Source organism: Sciurus carolinensis, chromosome 3, assembly GCF_902686445.1.
Source record: "Sciurus carolinensis chromosome 3, mSciCar1.2, whole genome shotgun sequence".
NCBI classification, from domain to species: Eukaryota; Metazoa; Chordata; class Mammalia; order Rodentia; family Sciuridae; genus Sciurus; species Sciurus carolinensis.
In genome coordinates, this window is record NC_062215.1 from 122232421 (window position 1) to 122247050 (window position 14630).

A 14630-nucleotide genomic window follows, 5' to 3' on the forward strand; every position below is an offset into this window, starting at 1 on the left:
GTGGGGGGAAGTAAGGAAAGACCTGAAATTCCTACTCTTGGAGACCAGAAACTGTCATGAATCCTCATTAAGTGCCTCCACTTAGGTGGGAGGAGGCTGTTTTCGTCAGTTTTTTCACTGCTGCTACCAAAAGACCGGGCAAGAATAATTTTAGAGGAGAAAAAGTATATTTGGGGGCTCATGGTTTCTAAGGTCTCAGTCCATAGATGGCTGAGTCCATTCCTCGAGGCTTGAGTGAGGCAGAACATCCTGGTGGAAGAGTGTAGTGTCCACCACACCCCACTGCCTGTAGTTACCACTCAGTTAATCCCATCAGGGGGATTAATTCACTGATTGGGTTAAGGCTCTCCTAACCCAATCATTTCACCTCTAAACCTTCTTATAGTGTCTCACCCATGAGCCTTTGGGGGACACCTTTTATCTCAACCATAACAGGAGGTAATGCTAAAAGAGAAAGAAGAAAAATTCTAAGAGACTAAGGAAGAATTGAGGAAAGAGCAAAAGGAGCTCACAGCAGAGTCAGGTCTTTAAGAGGGCAAGGCAGAGTTGCTTGCTAGCCTGCACCTCCACTTTCTTTGAGTTCCTCCCTACACTGTGTGTCTGCCATACTCAGAAGGAAGGTAATGACAAGTTCCCAAACTGTCCCTGAGTGTGCTGAAGCCCCTGGGTGTGCTGGTGGCTGCTTTCAGAGGCAGTGGGGGGATCAGAGCAGAAATGGCCCTGGGTGCTGGAGTGCCCCCTGCAGGTAACTGTGTGCGAAGCACTTTACAGGCAGCATCCCCGGGAGTCAGACGTGGCTCTGCTCCCTTGAGAGCTATGATGAGTCTCATTTCACAGGACAGATGTTCAATAACTTGCCCACAGTCATACAGCCGTTAGGTGTGAGAACCAGTACTTCGTGATTCAGAGACCACGTTCTTAAACATTGTGATGGTCCAGGTGCCAGCAGGAGGTGAAGGGGAAGGACCAGAGGAGAGGACTGAGCTACTTAGAGTAATGTGGGAGAAGCAGCTTTTCCATGCAGCTGCTCCCACTGCCTTCCTGCTCAACTCTGAGCCCCATGTCTCCAGGTGCTTGTTCCACCTGCCCCTCCTCCCACCTCCTTCTAGATGTGGAGATACACAGTCAAGTGAGCACAGGCCACCCCTCCAAAGGGCTTCCAGATTAGAGAGGATAGGTCAGTGTAGGTGATGGTGAGGGAGAAGAGGTGCGGCAGGAACAGGGTGGAGATTGTTAGAGGGATATTATGGGATGTGTGGACAACTGGGAGAAAAGGAGGGCCCTGACTTGGATGAAGAGGTTGGTGGGAATGCCACTAATAGAACAGGGAACGTACAAGGAAGAAAACCCCTCTCAGATTCAGAGATGGTATTTTTTTGCTATATGTTTATCTCTATTATTTATTTATTTTTTGCAGTGCTGGGGATCGAACCCAGGACCTTGTGCTTGCGAGGCAAGCACTCTACCAACTGAGCTATCTCCCCAGCCCTATCTCTTTTATTGATTTGATGGATTTTTTTTTTCCTGAAAAAAATCACCCTGTTTTATACAGCGATAGAAAGAGATAACTCTAGCTTTCAAGAATATACAGGACCTGGGAAGGGAAAGGGGAAGTACCAGGGACTGAAGTGGAGCAAATTATATTCCATGCTTGTATGATTATGTCAAAATGAAGCCTGATATTATGTATAACTATAATGCACTAATAAAAAGAACACATAGGATAGGACATAAGAATTGTTTGACTTATAAATTCATATTCCCTTCCTGCTCATTTCAATGTTAACTTTTTCTCCTTTTCTATCATTTCCATATATATATATATTTTTTTTCTTATTTTTGCTCACTAGGTTGAAAAACACAGCTTCTTCCCCTCTGTATGATTGGTTTGGCAGGTTCTTCCTGAATTCTTTGCACCCTGGGATGAGGGTCATGCTTATTTTTCATGGGTGATATCCTCCAAGCTTATGGTGGGAGTTCTCATCATTTACAAAGCATTTCACCTGCGTGTTTTGGTTTGGTCTCCCCAGTGGGTGGACCCAGCTGCACTGTATCATGCTTGTTCACAGATGAGTGCGTGGTCTGCTCAAGATGACACAGTGGTGAGCCCGTGAGCTGGAAACCCTCAGCCAGCCCGCCTCTCCTGCCGTCCTCAGCTTTAGCCAGTGTGTGGGGCCACGAGCCTGAGGTGTGGGCAAGTGGTCTGCCTGATATCCTGGGGGACGAGATGGTGATATGGATTCACCTTTACTTGCTGGGTCACTGATGCCAAAGAGTATAACAAAGAAAGCTGCTGGTGACACATTAGAGAGAAGAATTAAAATGTAGACACTGCAGTGAGTGAGTGTCAACCACAGGCCCTTTCCTGCGAGGAGAGGTTAGAGAAAACCAGCCAAGGGGCTTCTGAGAGCGAGATGGCTCACCTCAGGGTTGCACAGGGTCAGTTCCCCTGGTCAGTTTAGAAGCAAAGGCCTGTTGGTGGCAAGGGGTGGGAGGCAGGAGCTGTGGCCCAGCTGCCTCACCCTGTCTGGCTTAGGACGACTCCTCTGTTGATAGTGGTACATAATTCTGCTGAATGCTGGCACCGCTCTGTGGTCTCTCTGGGGCCCTTTCCAGCAGGGCCCAGAGCCACACCCTGCTTTTACATCCCTGCTTTCCTTGTAACCGAGTCCCCCACCCCCAGGCTTCAAGAGGGACCTGGAGGGAAGAAAGGAAAACCTTGGTTGGGGAGGCTAAACAGCCTTGAGGACCTGGGGCCACACCATTCTCATTTCTGTTCTTACTACCTTGTCCTAAGGATTCTGGGAGCTTTTGTTAAGGAACATTTAGAGACTTGCAAATCCTTGCACAACTCTTTCCGTAAATTACGTTACTCTATGAAACAAAACCTATTTCAGAGACACTGTTAAGGCTGTGTGGGGTTGTCAGAGGCATCTCTCCCAGTTCCTCAGACACTCTCTGATCTTGGCCATTCTTTTTCTACCTCAGGAAACAGAAGGCCCAGCAAGGGGATCTTCCCATAGACCCCTCACCATCCTGACTCACAGGTTCTCTTGTCCACTTTGGAAGGGTGGACATGCTACCAAGGATTAATCCTTCCAGTTCCCCAGTAATACCGGTCCTCACCCTCAGCGCCCTGCCTAAGCTCATCCAGGACATGCGTGCCTTCCAATCAACCTGAACTCTCATACACAGGTTCTTCTGTTTTGGAGGCCTGTTTAATTTAGGTGGGCTAAATACTCTCACTCAAACCAATGCATATATTTTGTCATTAATATTTTCATGATTTGTGATTAGAACATCGGAGCAAGTCATGAACAATAAACTTGAAAATCATAAGTGAGTTTATAGACTTTTCTACATCAGACAGTAGCCCTCAACTCTGTGGTGGGTGGGGGGAGAAAAAGAGGGAGAGGAAAAGTGAGGGAACCTTCCTAGCACAATAGATATTTAAATCCTAGAAATTTATTTAAATTGATATTATTCAATAATATTAAATATTATTTTTAATTAAACTTTATATTGAAATAAGCATGACAATTTTTCTGTCATATAAAAGTAGAATTTCTGAAGGCTGCTGACAGAATAGGACTTCGTGATGCAAATCAGAGAATGGGGCAGTTTATTAATTTACTGAAATGCATATATCTCTGTAACAGATGCTTAAAGTGTTATCTGCGCCTAATGCAAAACACAGCAGTTAAATTTTGACCTCTTTTGGAATTCTCTCTGCCACTCAATTGACTGGGTATGCACATTAAGATTACTTGTAAATTGAGGGAAATAATTCAACCATTCTATCGTAAAAGAGTCAATATATGTAAACCACTTAGGACAGAACTTGGGATAAAGAAAGTTTCCTGTTTTTTTTGTTTTTTGTTTGTTTTTTTTAAATGACTATTTCAAGAAAGAGAAGTTGGTTGCCTAGAGTGGATGCTGCTGGTTGCAATGCCTGCAATGCTGCCATTCTATCACAAGAGGGCAGTGTTAGAATAGAAAAAGAAGGAAATGTATTTGGAAACTGCAAGAAGTTTTAACAATATTGTTCAGCCATTTCATGGGACCAGAGCTTCTGGGCTGTTCTTGGCCTTGGTCCTTACTTAATTCCATCACTTCATCTGTCACTGTGAGGCATTACTTGGCGTATTTTATCCCAGTTTTGTAGAAAGCCCTCTTACTGGTTTTCTTTCTAAACTAATGTGCTTTTGTTTGCCCTCTCATCTTTGCCTTTACAACAAAGACATTTTTAAACACTGCATTTTTGCTTATAAAATTTGAAGGTCAGGCATGTTTTCCCATCAAGTGGACCTCTCTATCTCTGCTGGTCTTTTTGCCTCTGCCTCTCATTCTTCCATCCACTCATTTGACTCCATTATTTTCCAACAGGGAACATCACCATCATTGGAAGACATTTTCCTGAGCACATTTCTGACTGAACACATTGGGTGAACCCATAAAATGCGAACGATGCCAGGTCCACAGAAGTCGTTGAAATCTTATTTCTCATCTGTGCTTAGGTCATGCTCTTGGCTAGGGACTGATTTAGGAATTTCTTTAGCATGGTGTGAGAGGCATCGTTATTTAGATTTTTTGCCAGTTTGGGTGGATGTGAAATGCACACAGTGCTGGCCAAGCAGGCTCGCCACTGAAGTTGGGTGGCCTCCTGAGTCAGGTACAGAGGGCCAACCCCAGCCCTTGTGCATTGAGCCTTCCCCAGACAGCTTGCCTGATCCTTTTAAGCTGTCTCTAACCCTTACTGATCCCAGGGAAGTGCTCAGTAGTGACAGACCTCAGCTCTGCTGGTTTTTTTAGAGAACACATTTGCCTTTCTGCTTGGAAATAAATCCTTTTGACAGCAAATGTCATCTACTGTCTTTGCCTCTCATTCTGAGATTTGGTTCCATCAATTTTATTATTTAAAAGAACTTGGGGGACTCAGTAAATTCTAGTACTAAAGTCAAGCTCATGAACTAAACCCAGGTGACAACAATTGCCCATAGGCCTAAAATGAAAATTGTAAAACTATTTGCTTTGTAAGAATTGATTTCTGGGCCTAAACATTTAAAGAACTGATTTGTCCCTTAGTGTTAACCCACCGTGTATCCAAAACAATAAATCCACCGTGAGACAGTGACCTCTTCTTGAGTCACTGATACAGGATTGAGTTAAATATGAAACATAAAGGGATCTGATACTCCTTGAAGTTTAGGACTTTTTAAAAAAAATCTTGATGTACTTATCACTGAGAATTCTGATGTCTATTTTATTGACTGTAAGCTACTTTAAATTTCATCAGAACGTCTGTGAGTTGGGTAAGCTGGATTTCAGTCAATCCTTATAAACATGATTGGCAAGGCACAAGTTTCTTAGCTTGGACAACAGTCTTAATTACCAGTGACATGTAACCACTGGCTTTCTTAACATAGTTTCCATTTTCATACAGTACCTGTGTTTACAATGAAACAAACAAATAAAATGTCTCAGATGGGAATGCATGCTCTAAGAAAACTCAGTATACCATAATTCAGATGTACAAAGCAGATAAATTAAGGGGTGATTAGTTGCAGTACAAAAGGATTCTTTGATTTACAGCAGAATTGTCAGAAGGGTTCCTTTGAATACAAGCTCCCCCAGAGAGCTCAAGTGTTTTGCAGATCATTCAAACCACTTGACATCCAGATTGGGGGACAGAGAAACTTGGAATTTAAGTGTTGAAAGCCATCATTAGGTGAAGGTTAATACAAAGTGAATATAGAGATTCTCTGTTATTTAAATAAAAGCAAGAAATATTTGCTGTTTTAGAAACATGAAAAACCTATACATGTGTATAAATATGATTAAGCTAGAAATAATAATTTTCATTATTTATAGAGCATGTACTATGTGCCAGGAACCATCTAGGACTCTGTCTGTATATTGTTTTATTTCTGTTTATTCCTACTACTAATCTTATAAAAAAGAGTATGCCTGTTTCACAAATTAGGATATTGAAGCTCCAGGGAACATTTTGCTCAAAGCCATGGGCTAGTAGTAAGCAGAGCTGAGTTTTGAATCTAGGTGTGCCAAGGCCCCTGCTGTTTACACTCTGCTGCAGGGCGCTCCCCACTGAGCACCAAGTGTCCGCCTCTCAGCCCTTCCATGGGGTTCCTTTTCCTGACACCACCCTCCACCTTCTGCCAGGGCAGGCCTCGTTGACCTTTGACTTACGTAATACCAGTGTTTGTGAATGGAGGTAGGTGGTCCCTGCCAAGACCCTACTCATGACTTCATTTGGTTCCTAGCTGGGTAGAAGATGAGAGACTGGAGATGGGAACTGAATCACAGTGGAGGTGGGCAAGGCTGGAGGGCGTGTTCGGGCAGTGCTGAGCAGGAGGGCTGGAGGAGGCAGACAGGAGGAAGACAGCCCAAGGTTCATGTGGTGGAGGCCGAGGTGGGTCTAACAAGTGGTTTGTGATGACCTGGTCTCAGTGATGGTGAGGCAGTCAGGAAGTAGGCCCCAGGGAGGAGCGGGGTGGTAGGGCAGGCCGAGAGGTACCGAAGGACTTCCAGAGAGGAACTGGGGCTCAGGAAGGCTGTCAGAACTCCCACTTTGGGATGAACTGGGAGTACCATGTTACCAAGGCCGAGACTCAGAAGGAAAGAAACCTAGGTAGGAACTCCATTATTCCGGCTGGGGCACAGGATCAGAGTGGGAAAAGCTGAAATGTGGGTTCTGTTCTTAGTTCCCCACTTAGGATGGTTTACATTTCTCCTAATAAGTAGGAGATTGCTGCCCCTGTCAGGGAAGGCTTTCATACTCTTGGCCTCCCAAGAGGATGGGCCCAATACTGAGATCGGAGGATTAAGGAGAGCAATGCCAAATGTTTCCCATTTCCCTGGTGCTTATTCATTGAACTCATAGGTTGGTGATCCTGTGGATTAAATTAATACTATACCTGACGTTCTCGGAGCCTTGGCAGACTGAGCAATATATGGGTCAGCGATGGGACTGACTAGTTCCTAGTCTTTGCACTTTCTCTGACTGGGCCTGGTCTTGGGTAAGTTACTGAACATCCTCGAGTCTAATTTTTGCCTAACCTATAAAATAGTAATACTGATACTGACATTGCAGGATTGTCTTAAGGCAAGTTGATAGGCTGGGGTTGTAGCTCAGTGGTGGAGCATTTGCCTAGCATGTGTGAGGCACTGGGTTCGATCCTCAGCCCCATGTAAAAATGAAAAAATAAAATTAAGGTATTGTGTCTATCTACAACTAATACATACATATATATGTATGTAAAAAGAATACAGGTTGACCATCCCCCCCCCACCAGAATCCCAAATCTTAAAATGTTTTAGAATTCGAAACATTTAGGAATTGGGATTCTACTACTGAACTTGTGTGACAGTTTGTAGTTAGTACGTGGTTCAGTGTTCACAAACTTTGTTTCATGTGCAAAATTATTAAGACAGCCTGTGTGTGTAATGCATGTACGAAACAAATGAATTCTGTGTTTAGATTTGGGCCCCAACCCCAAGAGAGCTCATGAGGTATGTGCACGTATTTCAGAATCTGAAGAAATAGAAATCTGCATCACTTCTAGGCCCAAGCATTTTAGATAAGGGATGCCCAACCTGCATTGCCAATAAGGAGGTCCAGAATTTATTAAGCATTTGTTTTGAGTCAGGCACTGTGCAAAGCTTGAGTCACTACACAATCTCATTTAACTGTCTTGAGGAATAAAGAGGCACTGGGGTCCAGATGCGTGACCAGGTCATGACACAGCACTCCACTTGCACGCAGTAGGCCCTGTGCCTGCTGCACAGCAGCACCAGTACCATGGAGCGTCAGTGGGCGATTAAGGAAGGAGGTCTGCGCTTCTGAGGGAGGAGGAGTGATCAAGAGGACAGAGAGCTCAGGACAGCGGGATTAGACCAGAGGAAGAAATCAGATGACATGTGAGTGACATGTTCTAGGCAATTTTTTTTTGGAAAACCCATCATTCCTAGTTATATAGTGGAATTGACCTTGGGAAGCCAAACTTGATTCACTAATACAATAAAGTCTTCCCGTGTGTCCCCCAAGGGAGACTGCACTTACGCTGCTCCGGATGTAAGTGGTAAATGGTACTCTGATCTCAGTCCCTGCCACAGAAATCTCTCTGGGCATGCTAGTTTGGTCCAGTACCTCCCCCAAGGTCTCAGTGCAGTTAGGACCCACAGCCATCTTGGCTGACCTACCCTCTTATTTGAGGTTTCCCAGAAGCAGCTTTGGAGACAGGGATTTAGCTGAGGGTAGTTTTTTGGAGACGACACCAGGGCATGTGGCAAGGGATTGGGGGGGGGGGAAGTGAACAAGAAGGGAAGAGCTGCTAGTGGTGTGTTATAAGCATGTTTCCTCAGGGGGCAACTGGGCTTGCTCCTTCAGGGGACCTGAGAGGAAGCTGTGGGATTAACCCACTGCTTTGCCTCTGTAGAAAAGGGCGCCCTTTCCAGGTGCCGACTGGCTGGCGCTCTGTCCTCAGGCAGAGCTCTGATGCAGATGTTTGAGGCAGGACCCTGTAGGTGTGTGTGGAACTGTCCAGAAAGCTACAAATGACTTCTGGGATGGGAGTGGGGGATGGCAGCATCTGTGAAACCCACCTTCAATCTTGAAGACATTCAGGTTTTTAAATTTCCACTTCCCATTTGAAAGTCCTCAAAATAAATTGCCACCTTGCAAGATGGAACTGTTGTCCCAGATTTCCCGAGTAGGTGCTGGTTGCTTTCTTCGGTGTCACATTTTCTTTCAGATGGCGAATGAGCAAATGTTCTTCTGAATAGTCCCTATTAAATAAGTATTGAGACATGAGCAGACCTCTAGAGTCTGTGTAAGCTTAAAAGAAATCACCTCACTGCATTTAGCACAGACCCTTCTGGCAACAGGTGAGGGCGAGCATCAAGCACACCTACAGGTTTTGGGCTTGGATCAGTGTGCACATGAGAGGAGTGCTCCTTCCACGTGGCTCCATTCATCCTGCCCAGGTGTGTCCTGCCTTCCAGCCTACGTACTGAGTGACGTACACTAGTTCTGCTAAATGAGAGAACATTCAAATATGAATTTGTTTGATAATTTCTTTCTAAAGCACATTCAAGGCCCTGCCTGGGATTCCAGTATAAATAGCACCATGGACTATAAGTCCAGTGGCTAGTCTTTAGAGTGAAAATGTTTCCTAGCTCTTTCAACTTCCCTGTGGCCACTTGTCCCAGTGCCCAACCTGTACATTTGCAATCCATTCTGGTTTCTAAGGAAATTTGTCCTAAAAATGCTCTGAATCCACTGTTAAGTTTGAATTTGCAAACTTAGCACCTTTTGGGTGAGGTTTTCCCATGCTCGTTTCAAGATTTTATCTTATATTTGTTTTATTGTTGGTAGTTGTTTGTTTTGCAGGACTGGAGAGTGAACTCAGGGCCTTCCCTATGCTAGGAGCACTCCCATATGGGGGTGCTCTACCACTGAGCTACACCCCGAGTCCTAGACCATATCTTGTCATTTGTGGCTCCCTGTCCTTAAATTTGGGTGGATTGTATGTGAAGGAGGAGGCAGGGAAAGACTGACCCCATACTCAGTTCTGGTAGGCGAGCTTGGTTTCCTGGATATGAGCTGGGTCCCCGTGGGCATGGGCCCCTCTCTCCTTACAGAGGAGGTCGGAACATGATGAAATACTGTGAGCGGTGCAGTTAGCAAGGCTGCCATGACTAAATTTTGTTCCACCTGATAACGTCTGCGTAAGTTGAACAGTTTGGGGAAATTCCAAGGATGAGTTCCATCTTCTGTCCTTATGGCAAGAGTGTTCAACAGTAGGAATATAGGCTGGTGTGAGTTTCACAGCCTGTCTTTTTTTGTGTGCCATTTGGTGACAAACTACATGTGTCAGGGAGAAGACTGGTTGATCCATACATCCTACAACTAGCTCATGAATAACTGAGATCTTCGTATCTCTTTGGCATTGTACTTTGCTAATAACCTTAGATAGCTAAGCTATGTAGATCATAGCAACACTAATACTTATGATCTGACCCTTTCAAGTTTTAAAATAGAATTTAATGCTGGAAAGCACAAATTAGGCAAAAGAATTCTCTCTGAAGTGTTCAGGTTGTATAAAAATGAACTATTTAGTGGGAGCCTCTAGGGAACCTGATATTCTAGAAAATCTGTGAAAACCTGTGATTTATCATAATCTACCTTGTGTTTTTACTAGAATTTGAAATACCCAACTTACTGAGTATTGATGTTCAATTCTGGGCATATTTTTCTGAGTGAATTTGTCTGCAACTGCTTTTCTGGAAAGTTTATTAGCAGACTATTCTTGAAATTTCCCCTGATCTTTTATTCTTTTCTGAAATATTATTGATTTTATTTTCCCGAACATAATTTCATATGGTAGTATCTGTGCAGAAGCAATTTGCCATGGTTCAAGAAACTGGATTCTTATGGGCATTTGTCTTAGTGATGTGATTACAGAGGCACTAACTTGATCTTAATAACATTTACCTATTATTGTGTATCAGATGCATGAAAGGAAAACTGTACCTTCTAACTCAGAGGATTACCCTTGTGTATCTTCCTTAGTTTATAATGCCTTGCAAAATTAATGTCCAGATGATTTTGAGTGGCTATTTGCATTGTTTGAAATGAGTTAGGATTAAATCCAAACATTATCACCAATGTTGCATGTAGAGAGGAAATTTCTTTTTTAGTACTCCTTATGAAACTTTTGAATCATTGATTCATGCACTTTGTGAACTAGCTACACTCTATCAGATGATGTTTTTACTCTATTATGGCTGCAGGAGGCAGCATGATACAAAAAGCTTGTTATCTATAGTCAGACTTGGTTAGAATCTGGCTGTACTACTTATTTACTCTATGAGCTGAGTCCCTGTGTACCCACCACTGAGACCCTCAGTTTCCTCCTCTCTTCAAGATAGACAGACATAGTGGCATCCCTATTCCAGTTTCCTATTTAAATACTATACCTGCACCCTTTCACTGAGAAGGCTGAGTTCATCTTCACTGGGTTTCTCCCCTTTTCTTAAAGCAGATAGTAGTTGCAGAAGATAGCAAGACTATTCCTAGCAGCTTTACTTATAATAACACCAAATTAGAAAGAACTCAAATGCCCAATAGGAGAATGGATAGGCAAATAGTGGTGTGCGCACACAATGGGAAACTACTTACCAATAAAAGGAAAATATCTATTGATTCATGCAAGAACATGGATGAATCTTACAGACACTTTATTGAACAAAAGTCAGACACAGACAACAGTAATTATTTGTCTCCTTTTACATGAAGTATGGCAACAGGCCAAACTTCTTCAGGTTGATACAAATCAGGTCATGATTTCCTCTGAAGGGAGGATCTCGACTGGAAAGGGGTGACAAGGGAAATTTTAGGGGTCATAGAAATGTTCTGGGTCTTGATTTGGGTGGGGAGTCACACCAGTATATGCATTTGCCAAAATGTGCAGAACTGTACAATGAATGTGGGTGTTTTATTTTGTACAAATTTTATTTCAGTTCAAAGAAAAGACAACTAACTCATCTGCTAAATGTTGAATTTTCTAATGACTGGTTTTGGGGATTCTCAGGATGCGGTGACCATCTGTACCCTGGGGATTGGGACAGCCTTTGGAGAGTCCATTCTGGACAACACGCCCCGCCATGCGACCATCGTTACCAGGGAGAGCAGCGAACTGCTCCGCATCGAGCAGAAGGACTTCAAGGCACTATGGGAGGTGAGCCCCAAGGCTTCTTTGTCAATTAATATAGTTTCAGACAAGAAAGGGAGCCGCCACGTGGATAATGGCATTACAGTCAGGCCTTAATGTGTTCTGCTCTGAGCTGGTAGATGGAATTTAATTTTCAAAACTTGTTTTTGAAATGAGTGAGTGAAAAAACCATTTTGACACAAGACATCTTTTTTTTTTAATTTAGTGCTTGTTCAATTTTCTGTAGTTTGACATACCTTATAATTATTTCTTGAATGACCATAGAGCATTTTATGTATTTTCTCCCTCCTATTCCACAGATGTATTCTTAACCAGGGAACAAAATACTTTGACATTTTCTTTTGCATTTTAAAAATCATTATTGACATGTTCCCTGGGAAAGTGGAATGAATGGGGTTAACATCTGCTTCATTTAAATGCTTTTAAAAATGATGTGCCCTATAATAAGGTATGGGGAATGGAGGTACATAAAGATGTCTGGTCACTTGCCAACTTCAGGATGCATAGGTGGCTCAGCAGTGGAGCAATGCAACGGGTCCTGGTGGCTTTTGCATTTACTGATGCTTACTGGCATATCTTAGGGTACTGTGCTCATTTACAAGAAGTTTGAGGAATAAATCATCTTACATGCAGTCTTGGCAAATAAAGCACTTAATAAAGGCCCAGCTAAGCTTTGCATCTTTGACACTCATTCCTTTTCAGTTCTTTTAGCTTCTGATTTTAACCTGTGACTGCTCCTTGTCTTTGTCCGGGGCTCAGTATGTCCAAGAGTTAACCCGTTGAGCTGGCAGGCTTTGCCACTTGTCCCAGTGTGGCTAAGATTTTAAACTTGATCTAAAAAGAATTTTGTGTAATCAAATAGTTTCCTCCAGAGCCAAACAAATGATGGCTGCATTAGGGGAGCCAAGCTGCAGGTGAATGAGTGATGCTGGCCTTGAAAGTCATGCGAAGCCTTGGAAGGCCTTGGTGGTGAAACCTGTTACTTTTATTCTTGGCACTAGTGAATAAATTGCAGGGTTACTTGTTTGAAATATTTCTCTTAGAAAATATTAAAGAACTCCCATGGCTCTGTAAAGTTCAGAGACAAAAGCTAGTTTTAGGAAGGAAAAGCAAAAGTCGGTTTGCATGAGGTACGTGTGTGGAGAGGTTTTCCGTCAATTAAAAGGGAGCAGGCTTGAGGCAAATAAGCCATTTTGTGAATCTTTCATTTTAAAAGGTAAACTGAAAAGTCTTTTTCAAAAAGGGAATTTGTAAAACTGATTTAAGGACAAAAATGACTTCTACCTGCGATGCGACTCTGTAGTCTCTTTTGTCTGGGACGACTTGCTCAAATTGCTGATAAAGGGTGGTTTGTGGAAATATTTAAAAATATATTTTAATTAGGAGCCCTCAGTGCTGCGAGGAAGTTCTTGAGAAGTTGCTGCCTATGAACACTAAATGTATTAAAAGTCTTTTCAAACAAAATTGCAAAAGAAGAGTGCAGTGGGTTCCGGGGCACCCCACTTAGCTCAGCGGTCGTCACCCTCCAGCTGGCTTCACTTCATCTTGTTTTGTGCTGAGATGCTTTAATGTGAACGGTAAACATCACGCATTTCATCCTCAATATTCAGCATGTATTCCTCCCAAATTAGAGTATCCCACTACATACCCGTAATGCTAGCCTCTATAAAACTAATGATAATATCCTAATATCATTTAATACACAGTCTATATTTCAGATTTTTTTAATTGATCCCAAAATGTCTTTTATAGCTATTTTTTTTCACAGTCTTCAGTAAAAGAAAACATGCATTGTATTTGATGGTTACATCTAAATCTCTCTTTTCTCTCTGCCTCTCTCCTCCTGTTTCTCTCTACTTTTCTCAATCCCCTTCCACCCCTTGGCACTGAATTGTTTACAAGGCCAGGTCAGTTTCCCCCAAATCCAAGATTCATCTGATAGTTTTCTCTTTTATATCTTTACCCCAGGTTTCCTGTGAATGGAAGTTAGGATTAAAAGCTTAATTAGATCAAGTCAAACATTTCGGGCAAATAAATGTCAAGGGTAACTGGGCATGGTGGCGCAGGCCTGTAATCCCAGCGACCTGGGAGGCTGAGGCAGGAGGATCATGAGTTCAAAGCCAGACTCAGCAACTTAGCGAGGCCCTAAACAACTCAGAAGATCTTGTCTCTAAATAAAATACAAAAAAGGGCTGGGGATGTGGCTTGGTGATTAAAAGCCCATAGGTTCAATCCCTGGTACCAAAAAAAAAAAAAAAAGAAAGAAAAGAAAGAATGTCAAGGGTGTTGTTAAGGAGATTCCTAATATCCACTTGGTGGTGATGTTTGATCCCTTGGGGAAGTTGTACCTGAGTATATCTTAGACCATTTTATATATATATTTCCCTTAGAGGAAAATTATTTAATGGGGACATTGATATTGAGGGTTGTCCTTGCTCTCTAAAAGCTTACCACGTGTTTTGCATCTCTGTGAATCCAATCCCTCAACTGTAAACAGAGTGTGATTTCTGATTTCCCCTACCAGTGACTTCAGTGTGCCAGGGGCAAGATTCAGAGAGCCATTTAGTGCTGAAAAGGATGGATAGTTTTCAGGCTGACTTCTTTTACAGGAGGGGGACTGGAATCTCATAGGAAGAGACTAGTTCAGATACTTCATTTCATTTGCCTGTCCTTGCAATGAAGTGCAGAGTGTGAATTAGCTGCTCAATGTGTTCACTATTTAAAGTGAGACAAGTTTTCACTTATCTCATTATCTAGTGATCTGTTAATAAGAACTTTTTAATGGCTATGCTTGTGCATATATAATCCCAAGAAGATGTACAATCCTAAAGTACCTTCTGAAGAAAAAAGATTTATATTTATTTTACTGTTCATTTA

At 42.7% G+C, this 14630-nt stretch overlaps 1 protein-coding gene across 4 annotated transcripts in view; it reads left to right on the forward strand.

The window, feature by feature from the left end:
* Window positions 1-14630, forward strand: part of Rapgef4 (Rap guanine nucleotide exchange factor 4) — a 279641-nt gene that overhangs the window by 47165 nt on the left and 217846 nt on the right. For all 4 annotated transcript variants that reach the window (XM_047543020.1, XM_047543011.1, XM_047543009.1 and 1 more), the window contains exon 4: window positions 11613-11759. In XM_047543020.1, the coding sequence (XP_047398976.1) occupies window positions 11613-11759 (147 nt within the window). The remainder of the gene's footprint in view (window positions 1-11612; window positions 11760-14630) is intronic.